Genomic DNA, 14638 nt, shown 5'->3' with positions numbered 1-14638 from the left:
ACATCCAAAGGCAAACATGAAAGCTTGATGAATGAACCTTGCTTTGTAGATTTCATAAAGCAGAACGTAAAACAAACAAACAAGCAAAACCCCAAACCACCAGCCCCCCTTCCTTTTCTGCAGCTTCCCCCCAGGGTGCAGTGATGTTTTATTCTGCCCTCAGTCTCGTCCCGGGCTGCGGTGTCCCCAAAACCTGTGTGTCCCCAGAGACCACCGTGATCTAGCTGCAAACCAAGCCTATGCCACTATGTGCACAAATGAAGCAGTGACACTACCTATTTGTAATGCCTGTTGGCAATGTTGACAAGTATTAGTTAAGTCTAATAATAGAGGGGTAATTAAATATTTGAATAAGACAAATTCTAGGGGCCTCTCAAGTGCAGGAAGGACACTGGTGCCTAGTTTAAAGGACTAAGAACAGCAAGTCACTTTGGTTGAGAGCATGTTTGTGTGTGGATATAATGCAAAGTCTTTCCATTTCAGGAGCAAAACAGAGACAACAGTCTGAATGGAGAGGTTTAAAATAGTTTTTAAAAGCTTCAAAACGTCCACTGCACCAGCACTGGTTAGTTATTTTAGTCCAGATGCTGTCTTAGAATGGTTGTTGATCTATCTTGAATAGGTGTATATCCATCAACTTCATATACTTATTTATTCTATAGATTTTGATTACTTTTTATATAGATTTACAATACAAATTGTTATTTACAATAGTTATTATTTTATAGAGTGCCATGTCATTACATTTATAAAGATGGTACCCTTTCCCCTGGGATTCTGTGCTTTGTCTGTGAACTGTGTTGGCACCATACACAATGACAGTCACACCAATCACACCAAGATACTGATACATGCCTTCGCATCGAGATCACAGTGCTAGCAGTATGAATAAGGCATGCATTTGAATATGGTAATCCTACTCAATCCAGTCAGAATACAGCAGCTGCCAATTAAATCACGAAAGCCCTTAGAAGTGTCTCATCAAGCCATGCCTGTCCCTCTCTCCCTACCTCTACTTCTCTTTCTCTCCATCACTTTCAATAATTAATCAAAGTTTGCAGTCTGAGCTTTGATATAAACATGGCAGCATATCAAAATGAGAGGGTGAATGTGTGTATAACCTTCCCTGTACCCAATCAATAATACTTCACTCTAAATCATAATAAATCACGAGCCATATGTTCAGCAGAAATAATAAACCATTGGGTGTTAAGGTTCTTATCTGTATTGCCTAGTTTTTTTCATAAGACACTTATTCAATTCTTACTCAAAGTTCGATCAGATTAAGCTTGTCACTTCTAAAAATAATTATTCTAGAGAAAATCATTTCAGAGCAACATTCCTAATGTCTGCTGCCATCTGCTGATATATGGCCAGTTTGGGGACAGCCTTGCTCATAGATGTAAATATCTGTTTACTCAGAATGCAGATTACCGTATTCCATTCCCAGTTCATAGGCTACTGACTGAACAGAGTGCACAGAATTATTAGTTCAGTAAGATGGCACTTATAGTTCAGTTTTAGCCTGAATGTAACGTGCAAAACCATCAGATCTCTTTGACTGTGATGTGGTTAACTTCTTCACAGATTAAGCCACACTGGTGACTGAAAAGGTATGTGTTTGTCTCACCAAAACACAGGTAAAGATTTAGGTGAACTGATTAACATGATTTGTTAAAACTATCCACAGAGAAACAGAAACTGAAAAGGATTGATATGTATATTATTAGGCCACGTGCCAGAAGGTGAGAGTGGATATGAAGTCAGTTGTGTAGGGGAAAGAAAAGGTGGTGAAAATGTGCCACCATTTCCGTCACACCTAAAGAAGCGCTTCCTCTTCTGTTATGGTATGCTTGACCTGTAGAGGGCGCACTCACAGACATAAATGAATGCACTTTTTGAACTTTAGAGAGATGCCTTTTGCAAAGAGCCCAATACAGTCTAGTGATATAAAGATATTTCAGTGTTGATGCAACTCAAATCCTGGCCAGTTCTATCCACAGAAACTTATTTTAACCTGGACTTCTTGTAACAAAATTGTAAAGCTCTGTGATCTTCAAACATTCAAAGATGAGGGTTTTTTTTAGTTTTTTTTTTTTATTATTATATTTGTATTGACTACAAATGTTGATCTTAAGATACCAATGAACTTTCCATTTTCCAGGCCTCTGTTACAGTAAGTGAGCCCATGTAACACACTCTGAGGAAGTGGCGGAAAAAATACTCTACGTTAAGATGTCGTTTTCTTTCTTTGCACTTGAGGAGTTCTTTTCATGATTTATTATTTAAATGTATCATTTACAAACTTGTTGCTCAACTTGTTTCCACATTTTATGTTAATCAATAACAATAAATAGATTTTAAAAAATATTATATCTCCCAATCATTACTGCCACAGAAGCTGATAGTAACTAAAGAGGTAAAACTAACAAACAGCTGGGTTACACCTTTGGTGCTTCGCACCCAAATATATACATCAATACACATCTAAAACAAATTAGTTAAAAAGAGTGTAAAGGAGGGAAGAGTTCTCAATTATGCACACATGGAAAGGCAGGGCTTCAGATTATTAATCTAAGAAATAAACATTAATAAAATGCCATGCAGACATGCTCGTTTAGAGAGGCTTCCGTGTTTTAAGGGAATAATACTGGGTGTGATAATTACTTGTTTGAAAAGGATTAGGGGAATGAGCCCGCATATCCGAGGCCCTTTGAAGAATAATTAAAAGTAAACCCAAATCAAACCCAATTTGATTTTCTCTCTGTGTAATTACTTTCTTGGCACCAAAAGCTATTTAGATTATGATCTCATTCAGGTATGCAGCATTCCTTGATCAAGTGCAAACGCTTATAACAGCCATCAGGCGATAAAAAGAATCTTCTCTGATATCGCCAAACTTTAATTTTCTATGATTCACACTCATCTTAAGTAGAAGCACAAAATGATTAGCAGTAGGAGGAAAATATTCCTATTAAAACTAGCATATGTATGAGAGCCGTTAAGAGTTATGTGGTTCATATAATCAAAGTAAGAGGCAGTAGTCTGTCCATGTCCCCTGTTGCAGAAATAGATGAGAACAACCACAGAAAACAGACCAAGCACCAAGTCTGATATCGGTGAAGTACTCTCTGAGTTTGTGGAAATGTAACTGGGTCAGTTTGCTGTTCTATTCTGTTCATCAGTGTTTTTGACGTGTAGATGTGTACAGTCTTTCTGTGTACAGTCTTTCTGTGTACAGTCTTTCTGTTTTGTGTCTGCATTCAATTCCTGGAGGAGCAATTCACTAGTCTACCTTCATGCTGCTACATTTGCATTTTAGCAATAGTTTCCCTGCATTTTTATTTTGCATGTGTGTTATGAGTCACATATAAATAAGGCTTTTTTTCTCTCTCAGTACTACTACACACTTAAAGAATCCTAAAGATATACTTTTCAAATGTTCCATTTGCAAAGCATTTTTGGCACTCATTGTTGTTGTCTGTTGACTGCTGCAGGCAGAGGTCAGCCAATACAAGGAGAAGAGTACTTTCTCAATGACTTGAGAGAGCCAAGGATAGCAATTTGACATTGTGGAATATCTAATTCTGCTTTGAACAATTTTAATACAAATTCTAGTGCCTTCACATTTCTTCATAAAAACAACCTGCAAGTATCTCCCCTCCTTATCACTGAAAGATTCACAAAAAAAAAAGAAAAAGCACTTCTGTTCGCACAGTGGTTTCTTTAGTGGCTGTTGCCATGCCAACATCCCTTTCACTCTCTTCCTGCTTGTTTTTTGAGAATGGTTCCAAGGCCAAGTGTTGTACATCAACCACAGACGTGCTGCCGTCAAATTCCAAAGAGCTCTTTTACCGCTTCCTGGCCTAAAGGGGCATATAAAAACTGCTATATTTAATCGTGTTTGTAAAATAAATAAATAAATAAAATGCTGATTTGTGAAGAACCATGAATAAATGCTAAGTAAATAGTGAATTAATTCAAAAGAGGAAGAAGGAGAAAGGCAGGACTTGGAGAATCCAGGCTATGTCTGGAGTGCAAAATACAGGCGTTTAAACCTGTCCTTCATATCTGAGGAGGTTCTAGTGTCAAATTCTCAAATTCCAACAAAATTCTGTGTTGTAATTCCCATGCTGGAACTATTCAGACTGGACAAACAGATTTTCACTGTGTAAATGGTTGCAGATAGGCTTCTGTAGACCAAGCATGTGTGAAGGAGAACTCTAGGCTCTCAGTTTTGTCACGACCTTTGAACTCCAGCCAGGTTCTTTGGCCACATCCAGACTGCAAATAAACAGAATTGCTGCAACTAGCACCTGAATGCAGGGCTACTAGGCAGTGCTTTTCTCAGGTGGGACCCATACACAACAAAACGAGTCTTACTTTTGTGTAGGTCCCCTGTTATGCCTTAAACTTAAGGCTTGTGATGGAACTGTAGGTTCTGTAAATATTTAAGTGTTGTTCAGTGTAACAGCACAAAGATATTCAAATTAGCATTTTCCCCTAAATTTTAATTGGTGCACAAAAGTATTTTATATCTAACTATTAAATTATTACAATGTGGAAAAACAAACTGAAGGCATTTTCTATCTGGCTATATGGTTCACATTAACGCAGGAGGATATAGCCCTGTTGCTGGGCAAACAGCTTTAAATCCTTTATTCTTTTATCTTAGAGTAACATTTTCATAACCTAAATGTCATTTATAGAACTTTAACTTAATGAAAAATGACCAAATGACCAGCAAATATTTTAAACGTTCTCTTACCATGCTGTCATAATATATAAGTTCCAGTTCGTAATCAGGCAAGATGTCGCTTCTGTTGTTCACGAGTTCTAATGCCATCTGAGCAGCGGGCAAGCACGCTTGTCCTCCGGGCCATCCACCGCTCATCGGGAACAAAGCGCCGATGTACAACTTCTTCTTTCCTGCAACCGCACATGGCCAGGAGATAAAGGTAAGCGATGCGTAAAACAGGGAAACTTTCATCCAGACTCTCTTCAGGCGTCCGAGGTTTCCCATAGATGCAGCTGATTGGCCAGTTTCGGGTCCTCTGCCCGACTTGAAGTACAGTAACGCGTTTAGGTTTCGCACGCGATGGCACAGTAATGAAATTCAGCTCCAAAAAGCAAAGTCACGCACTTAGAAATACGCCGCGCGCGTTTCCAAACCGATCCGCATACATTAAACGCATTCAACGTGCCACCCGGCTGTGTCCTCTGCACAGCAAAACGCACTTGAAGCGCGACCAACCATCACAATGTAACTTCTATTATGCTTCTGTGATAGGATTTATTTCAGTATTGCAAATACTGGATCACTTGTTATACGTCTCTGGCGACTGATAGTCTTTTCTCGTGGAACTAATGAATGCGCATTTTCCTTGGAAAAAGAAATAAAATGGAAATCACTTAACCTACTCTGTTTGAGAGTTAAAGTGTTTCAACACCGGTTCGCCTGGCGTTCGTATAATTCCCCCAAATGTAAACAACCCAGTACAATGCGACGCATGTGAGTCTTCTATTAACGCGCGACTTTAGTAGATACAATCAAACGCTACTTTACTTATATATAGTTTTCAAATTATAACTTCAATAAGGTTTTGGTCGTATCCTATCGATATTTTGCTTATGAATTTCAAGACACAAGAGAAAAACAGGTGGCGTTACACGACATCATCACCAAATCGTCTGTCATTAATATGCTCCGTAAATAGTCAACCACAAGTCATTGCTGTATCGGAATCACGACGCTTAAGAAGCATAATTAAGGCTCAGACCACAGAACATTATTCCGAAAATCGATCAAAAATATTGACGTGAGCAATTATTTTGCAGCATAATCCTTTAATCCGATGCAAAATGAAAAGAAAAGACTGGCTAACACCGAGCTCTGCCCTGCGTTCACCGCAGCCTGCAGCACGAGAGGACTACAGCACTGCTGGGTGACAGCGCCACTACATATTTATACAGTGGGTGGGAGAGAGAAAGAGAGAGAGTGAGAAATAGACAGTGAGATGGGAAGTGGATTTCATGAGTCGGCACTGCAATAAATTTCACCCCTTCTTTGTGTTGCAAACATGATCACGTTTAGAAAACGAAATAGAATAAAAACAACTTTAGGCTCAGCAGAATGATGTCCAAGTTGTGCTGCAAATTTAAAAGTTTCTTTCTTTTTCTTTTTTTTTCACAATAATTCTGTGCCACCTTTCCCAGTTTCTCTCGCTCTCTCTTTCCCCCAGACTCACGCACCCCAACTCATATGTTCACTTAAGACAATAATCTAAATCTTCTACCTCATACCATGCTCACATCCCATAAAGTGCCAGCCTTAACAAAGTCTTTCAAATAACCCACCAATAATGCGAACTGAATTAACTGCTCCCTATGAAATGTCCCAAAAGCTCCAGTTCTGCTTCTCTGCACTGCATACGGACAAGCCCCCCAGGTGCAGAGACCAGAACTGCTCACCCACATACTGGAGATGACTCTGAGCACCTGTCATTGCTAGGGTTGATAGCACCATCCAACCAATTACATGCATCTTGAATGCTCGCTGCATCTAAGTGATACTGTGTTGCATTGTATGACCTTATAAACCCTCAAAACCTCAAGGCAGTGGTATGTAACAGTAAGTAGTGTAGTTATTGAGTGATTTTGCACTGATTTGAAGGTGGTGAATAAACTGCGTTAATTTTGGTAAGATGGAATCAATGTTAGAACCGGTGTGTGTGTGTGTGTGTGTGTGTGTGTGTGTGTGTGTGTGTGTGTGTGTCTGAAGATTGCTGGCATTTTTTTGGTACAAAAACCTATCAAATTGAGGTTTCATGATACATCAAATCTTCCAAAGATTCATAATAAAATGAAATCACTGAGGTCAGTACATATATATGCACTGTATGTTTGTATGTGTGTACTGTATAAGCATGCATATACTCTGTTTGTATATATGTACAGTATATTTGTAACTATGTACGTACTGTATGTTCGTATGTGTGTACTGTATAAGTATGCGTATACTCTGTTTGTATATATGTACAGTATATTTGTAACTATGTACGTACTGTATGTTTGTAAGTATGTGTGCACTGTATGTTTGTAAGTATGTATATTGCAGCTGGTGGGCTGAATGAGACCTGCTATGTAATAAGACATAATAACCATTCATTGACCTGCACCACTGGTTCTTGGATTAAGGAAACAATTTTCTAAAATTTTCTTTTTTAAAACCAAAACATACTGTTTAGAAGAGCATGTACATTTTTTTGTACAATTTCATAATTTTTTTAATTATTGCTGCAAATGTTTAATAAATAATAAGAAAATCCTATCCAGCCTGGCTATCATTTTTAAGGCCTTTAATAAAATGCAAAGAGAGTGGCAGTGTTGTTTTACAAAAGACATATCTTGTACCTATCATCTGTCATCTGACTTGCGAACAGAGGAGAGAGCACAACATATGTGGGTAGGCGCTTTCTTTTTTAAAAATACAAAACCAAACTGATGATCTGCCCTTTGAAGTCGACCACAGCTTTCCCTGAGCTCCAGTCAGCCTAAGCAGTTCTTGACATTTGGTGGTCCAACCCCCTACCATATGTCTCTGTCTCTCTGTCTCTGTCTCTCTCTCTCTCTCTCTCTCTCTCTCTCTCTCTCTCTCTCTCTCTCTCTCTCTCTCTCTCTCTCTCTCTCTCTCTCTCTCTCTCTCTCTCTCTCTCACACAGACACACACAGACACACACAGACACACACACACGCGCGCGCGCGCATGCAGTTTAATTCCAATCTCTCCACATGCAGCTATAAATTATTAACTCCTGATCTTTAGTTGGTATTTAATAAAAGAACTCCAGGTGACACCTACTAGGAAGCTGAATAATTACATAGAGATGAACTACCTTTTTATTTGACAGCAAAGTATAAGCTTATACAATATAATTATTTTGTGCATTATTTATGCCAAAAACATTCTCTAACTTTTTAATTCAGATGAATGGCAATTGTCTACAATTAGGTTTGAAGCAGAAGTAATATCACAAACAACATTTTTACCTTAGAAATATTTCAAATGAATCTGCATCTCTCAATGCAAGCTGTCTCTCTCAGTGTACAGTGAAAGACAATAGATTCTGACACTCCCTTAACACAAGAATATACATCAGTTTTATATAATGGCATATTCCTTAAGATTCAGTGGTTATAGTAAACAATTTGTGTGATACTGTGGTAATATCAGTACAGTGTGTATTTTGTTAAGATGGACTTGCAAAAATATGTACATGATAGTGCATGCACATGAGAATGCATGTGCAAATGCATGCGCGCACACACACACACACACACACACACACACACACACACGCACACACGCACGCACGCACGCACACACACGCACGCACGCGCACACACACACACACACACCCCACAAACACACAGAGTTAATCTTCCCCCTGCTGAGACTGCACTACAGTAAATATAGAGAGCTCGCTTCTTTCTCCCTGTGTGTTAGCAGTGGGATGAGCATGTGGGGGCGGGGAAGTGAGAAGGACTGAAGGAAGGAACCAAGAACAGCAGGACAACATCAGGAAAACCACAAGAAAGAATAACTGAATGGACAGATGGATGGATGGATGCATGGATGGATGGATGGATGGATGGATGGATGGATGCATGGATGGATGGATGGATGCATGGATGGATGGATGGATGCATGGATGGATGCATGGATGGATGGATGGATGGATGCATGGATGCATGGATGGATGGATGGATGCATGGATGGATGCATGGATGGATGGATGGATGAATGGATGGATGAATGGATGGATGGATGGATGGATGGATGAATGGATGGATGGCTGGATGAATGGATGGATGGATGGATGGATGGATGGATGGATGGATGGATGGATGGATGGATGGATGGATAGATCTATAAGGATTTTTTAAATTACATTAATTTTTATCCACCATATCCACCATCCACCACAACAACCAAGGCAAATATTATACAAGTGAATAAAGATTCAATGGGTCACTCAATGTAAATACAAACTATGTTTGAATGATTTCAGTTTTGTTACACAGGATGCCCTCAGCTGTATGGCCCAGTATAAGTTCAAAAGAGAATGCTCTGTCTTTGTCCTGGACGAACACAATTCAGAGGCCAGAAATCAGAGGCCTATGCTTTGGATAAATACAGATTACAAGTGAGCATTCAGTTAATGCAAAAAGTTTTACTCTAGTAGTACTATAAACAGCAGACTTTACAGGGAATTGCTGTCTGTGATATTTACAATAATGGCTCGGGGACTTACAGTCTTGACATCACAAAAGCAACTGAGAAACTGATGAGCAATTAACCAAAGTGAAGAACCAAAATTTATTATGGAGCTAAAAGTGGATAAATCAAACATTACCAATAGAATGCAAGTAGAAAAATATCTCTAATAGAGAAAGTGTTCCCAGCCAGCAAAGGAATGCATGCACAATTGAAAGATAAGATTCAACTCCACCAACTGCATTTATATTATGCCTATAGATGCACAAATGGATGAATGCATGAACTGAGAACTAGTCTTCTAGGAAAATATTTGGAGCATTTAATGAATAGACAGATGAAAAGTTCATAGTAGCAGTTTAATTTAAGAATAAAGAACAAAGTTTCAAATGAGCCTTGTTGGTCTTAATAATTTAGCAAAAAGAAAGAGCAAATAATTCTAGTTGATCTTATTAATGGGCTCTATACTTAATAAGAGGGTCTCTATTATTAAAGAAAACTGCATTATTGCAGAGGCTAAAAAATAAAAGTGAATTTGAATGATATGGCCAACAGCATGTGCTCCAAGATCTAGTCTTTGTTGTTGTTGTTGTTGTTGTTGTTGTCCTGCTCTAATGCACCTCATTATTTTAAATCAGGATGGGCAAGGTTACATCTTTCATTTCTTTTTTTTTCCCCTTGTAGAGTAGATGTACTATCCAAGAGACAGTGAAAGACAGCCCTCTTGTGCTCAAAACAATCGTTACAATGGGGCCTCACTGCCAAGATGCTCAGTAGTAACTAGAGACTTGGAACTAAAAATTAAGCTACCCATCATATTGAGGTTCATAAAGTTAAGGTCCAGCCATGACCTGATGTCACCCATGAGATTTGAATCATTAATTCTATCTTCTGAGCTAATTTTCACTTCAAAGTGGCAGGAATAAATTCCCAGGGACAGCTTTTAATTTCTGACCTTGAAATGTCCCGCTCGGCTACCTGTTTGTTTGAGCTGTATCCACGTCACAGCACATGATGCACAAGAAAAAAACTGTCATATCAAGAAAAGCATTAGTGGCATATAAGCACAGACCACATACCTGAGCTGTAAGTTACAGTATGTCAAGTTTAGTTTAGTTTTCATAAGCGTACCCCATTATCCACAAATTTCCAGTAGACCACTAATTTACACCAGTAACTTTAAACACTAATCTACTTAATAATCTCCAGGTCTTACCTGTATAATTTCTGTCATCTGAGGGCAGACACAGAGAGAAAACAAAATCCAAGTTAAAGGCCTGCAAGGCATTAAAGGGAAGCAGTAGCATTTGTCTTACACTGTTTAGGAAAACAGGAATAGGTTATTTATGCCAGGCAGTCAAAAGGTTAGGTACCCCTTACATTCTCAATGCAGCCTATTATAGTACTTTTCCAGTGCACGGTACTGATTTGACTCCACTAGATTATAGATCATATATGCTACCCCGCTGATAATATTAACTCTGAGTGAAAAACATGTTATTCACTAATTGGATGAAAATGGTCAGAACAAACCCTCTAAGACATAAGCATATCAGCATTTCACTTATTCCTCTATTACTAGCATTCATTTTACTTCATAAAGGAGCAGCCTTATAATAGCGTGGGGAAAGTGGAGTCTAATGGTCAGGCCTAGGCAATGAAGGCAATACACGTAATACAGAACAGCACGTAAGTACATATATGCACGTATTACAGTGGCCAATAGCATTTATGAGGTGAACAAAAGTTAAGAGCACGACTGCATTAAGTGATAACACAAATACATTAAGGAAACAAACAACAGGTGAAACCACAACATTACCACAAAAAGACAGCATAAAAACCACTGCATTTGTGGAAACAATCCCTGAAATAAGTAACATTATATTATCATTAAGCCCACAATGAAACAGCCTTAACCAAAATGGAAAAACATTTTCAGAAAATACTACACTTGAGGTCATTCATAATTGAAGTGGCCACTTGGGGTTGCCACATGAATGTATTATGATAATTTGTTTATCCTCTTGCTCTAAATGAGCAGAAAGTTTAACTTTCTTTAAAAACGCTTCTGAAAATATAACTCATTGTCAGACTCTCTCTGTCTCCTATGTTTTTCTTCCATTTATTGCATTGCTCATGTTTTGATATATGCTAAACTCATACATATATATAAACTAAACTCAGTGGGTTACACCACTGTACAGGACGTCAGGGGTTTGAATCCTACAAGGGCGTCAGACTGGACGGACTGCCAAGACTACCACAGAAGATGTGAGTGCAGCACAATTAGACGATCACAACTGTGAGACAATCCAACTCATAACAGTGGGATGCAAGATAATAGCTGGTAGAGCATGGCTGACATAATATACAGAAACATTTGTGCTGAGTACAGGCTGGAAGTTCCAAGGTCAAAGTGGGATACACCACCCAAAGGCAATGGAGAATGATGACTTCCAGATACAGACAGACAAAATGGTAATGGCTAACCAACATAGTAGTAGTGGCTAAACAGCAGAAGAGGTCCGTAGTGAGAGATGTAGCAATCCCAAGTGATAGCAACATCAGGAAAAAGAAACATGAAAAGCTCAAGAAATGCCAAAGGCTGAGAGAAGAAGTGTGGAAGAATATGTGTAAGGTGAAGGCAACAGTGATTCCAATAGTAATTAGTAGGGCTGTGACAACCAAACTGGGAGGGTGGCTCCAGCGGATCCCAGGATCCCACAGATCCCTATGAAAAAACTGCAGTGTACTAACAACAGTGTCATACACAAGATTTCCAGAAAAACAAGATGTTCTGGAAAGAGGTCCATTATCATCTTATTACAAGCAATTCTTAGAGGTGAAACCAGTATGTGTTTGTCTGTCTCTTTGTGTGTGTGGCGGTGTGTCTGGCATAATAACAACAACTTACAGACACACAATGGCTTGGGTGAGTCCCATCTGCCCAGTTTGGTGCAGTGAGAGACGTTTCTGCCCTCCAGCAGGAAGCCAGCATGACAGCTGTAATGCAGCACAGTACCCTCTGCTGGAGGGCCGGAGGGCTGCAATGTCACTCTCCCATTCTCCAAAGACGTCCAGACACGTGGACACAGCAGCACTGAGGGATAGTGAAATATTTTTTTTTTTTTGGGAGGGGAGATTTTTTGGGGGGATTTCAATCATAGTTAACATCAAAGTATATCAAATTCTAACTGCTTCTAAATCAAAATATGTTAACTAGCTTATATAGGGTCTGTAAAGACACCTTGTGTAATGCATTATAGTATGTGTAAAGGATGCAATGTACACTGAATTAGAGAAATCTTTCATTTTTTCATAACATGCATATTAAGTCCATAAGACTGCAAGTACTGAGAAAACTAGAGATTTAGATTTTAGATTTTCTGGAAAAAATAAACGATTTGTGTTGCCTCAAACTATTAGTAAGCCATCAGGCACATTTATTAACTAGTTAGCTATGTAACATAATAGATCAGCTATATTTTAATATATTTACAATTTACACTGCAAGGAAAAACATTATAATATCTCTTATATTTGCAAGGGCAATATTGGGTGTGTTTAGCTGAGTAACAAGCTGTTCATTGCTGAAATGTGGACAAACGAGATCATGTTTAACATTTATTGTTAGCTGTTGCTATAACTCACAAGTGCAAAATACAAAGTGGAGTAATATTTTGGCACCCTATGTGGCACTCTTTGCTTGCAAGATAGCAGGAAATGTATTTTATACAGCAGAAAGACAGAATACCACTAAAATTCTGTGCTTTATTCAAAGACTTCCAAGCTTTTCAAATGTCATCCCACTTGCATGAAAAATGCTACGGTGGTCCTTGCAGTGGATGATGATCTGGTAAAACCTGAATTACTTAGCTGTCTTGTTTATTTTTGACACTCAGTTTCACTTGTGCAGGGTGATCTTTAGATAATGGCTTTGACCTGAATGTAAGGCAGTGTGGTTTTATAAACCTAAGCCCCAGTAGTCTTCTTATATTTATGTTCTTGACTTTTGGAAATTTGAGTACGTCAGCTTAATGATATCCGTGGCAACAGTCACAATAACAGGCTGAATTTAGGGTGTGGTTAGAGGGCATCTGACTCAGTACTTACAGCAGGTGGTCTGCTGATTGATATCGGTCCAGGTACCACTGGAAAGACACTTCCGCACCTTCGGACCCACAATCACTCGGTTGCCCCGGCAGATGTACTCTATCTCATAGTCTACAGGCAAAATCTGCACACTGCGAATCTACAGAGACAGAAAAGATTAAAAGATCCAGAAATGAGATAGAGAAAAATACAGAGCTGACACACGAGATTTCTTTGTCACAGCATGATGCGGATGATCTGACGTTGATCCATCAGTATAATACACCAATTCAACATTACCTGTTCCTGAGTCAGTCCTCTGTACCGAATCCCTCCATCTCTTGGAGGGCGAATGATAGCGCACCCTAAGAGAGAGACAGAGATAATAAGGCCAAAGTATGTAGCACCAAATTCTTGAACTTTGACTGAGAAAGAAAAGAGCATATTTCTCACTAATAAAAGGATAAACCATAGACAAGCTGCAATAGATTTCAAACACGTGGTTACTAAGTTAACAATGTACTATATATAAGATGAGGATGGTTAAGAGAACATTCCCATCAAGATACAAATGGCTTTGTTTAGTTCATTCAGGACAAGCCCTGCATCTTATCTGAATTTCCTCTTTCATATAGTTTGTTGCTTTCATTTACTCAAAACACATTCATTCTTGGCCCAGAGAGCCTCGGAACAAGCCATCCTATTACAAGATTGAGTCTTGAAATTATTTAATGAAACAAATGACATTAGTAAAAATGAGTAAAAAGTATCAAATCCTTGCTGTCACTTTAAATCTTTCTTTTATCATAAGTGTGATTGGCTACACGAGTTCTGCTTTAGTCTAAAAACTCATGCATATAACATCTAAATATGCATTTCTCTTCTTTTTGTGTTAATTTTCCACATTGTACATAATTTCATGTTGTGCTAACATGAACCAGTAGTCTCTAGTAGCCAGCACTCCTCAGTGCAAGGTTAGGATTAGTACAGCACGGAGCACATTTTGAAATGCAAAATTTCATTTTGCTTTCACTCTCACAAGGAGACCTTTGGTCAGCCACTTTGCATGTCAGGAAGAGGCTGCAGTTGATTATCCCTCTGAGCATCATTCTTCCTCTCTCTGAGTCCCTTTCTCTCACACACAGTCACACACACTCACACACATACATTACCTCCGGTTGTTGAATTATGTATGGATACGATAAGAGTGGGAAGTGTGTTGAAAATTACAAGAGACAATAGCTGTGCCATTTCTGCATCTAATAA

The 14638-nt window shown here is 38.7% G+C and overlaps 1 protein-coding gene across 2 annotated transcripts in view; it reads right to left on the bottom strand.

Annotated features, from left to right (window-relative positions):
* The window catches only part of gabbr1a (gamma-aminobutyric acid (GABA) B receptor, 1a), a 41577-nt gene that overhangs the window by 23126 nt on the left and 3813 nt on the right, over window positions 1-14638 (bottom strand). The window contains exons 2-7 of one of the 2 annotated variants that reach the window (XM_027024482.2): window positions 14545-14631; window positions 13673-13737; window positions 13394-13532; window positions 12195-12380; window positions 10494-10511; window positions 4769-4929 (exon numbers count right to left, since the gene is read on the bottom strand). In XM_027024482.2, the coding sequence (XP_026880283.2) occupies window positions 4769-4929; window positions 10494-10511; window positions 12195-12380; window positions 13394-13532; window positions 13673-13737; window positions 14545-14623 (648 nt within the window). In that variant the 5' untranslated portion in view covers window positions 14624-14631. The remainder of the gene's footprint in view (window positions 1-4768; window positions 4930-10493; window positions 10512-12194; window positions 12381-13393; window positions 13533-13672; window positions 13738-14544; window positions 14632-14638) is intronic. The other variant, XM_035534272.1, reaches the window with a different exon arrangement.

The sequence above is a fragment of the Electrophorus electricus genome, chromosome 15 (genome assembly GCF_013358815.1).
Source record: "Electrophorus electricus isolate fEleEle1 chromosome 15, fEleEle1.pri, whole genome shotgun sequence".
In the NCBI taxonomy this organism is placed as follows: domain Eukaryota; kingdom Metazoa; phylum Chordata; class Actinopteri; order Gymnotiformes; family Gymnotidae; genus Electrophorus; species Electrophorus electricus.
This window is presented reverse-complemented; position numbering and strand designations above follow the sequence as displayed.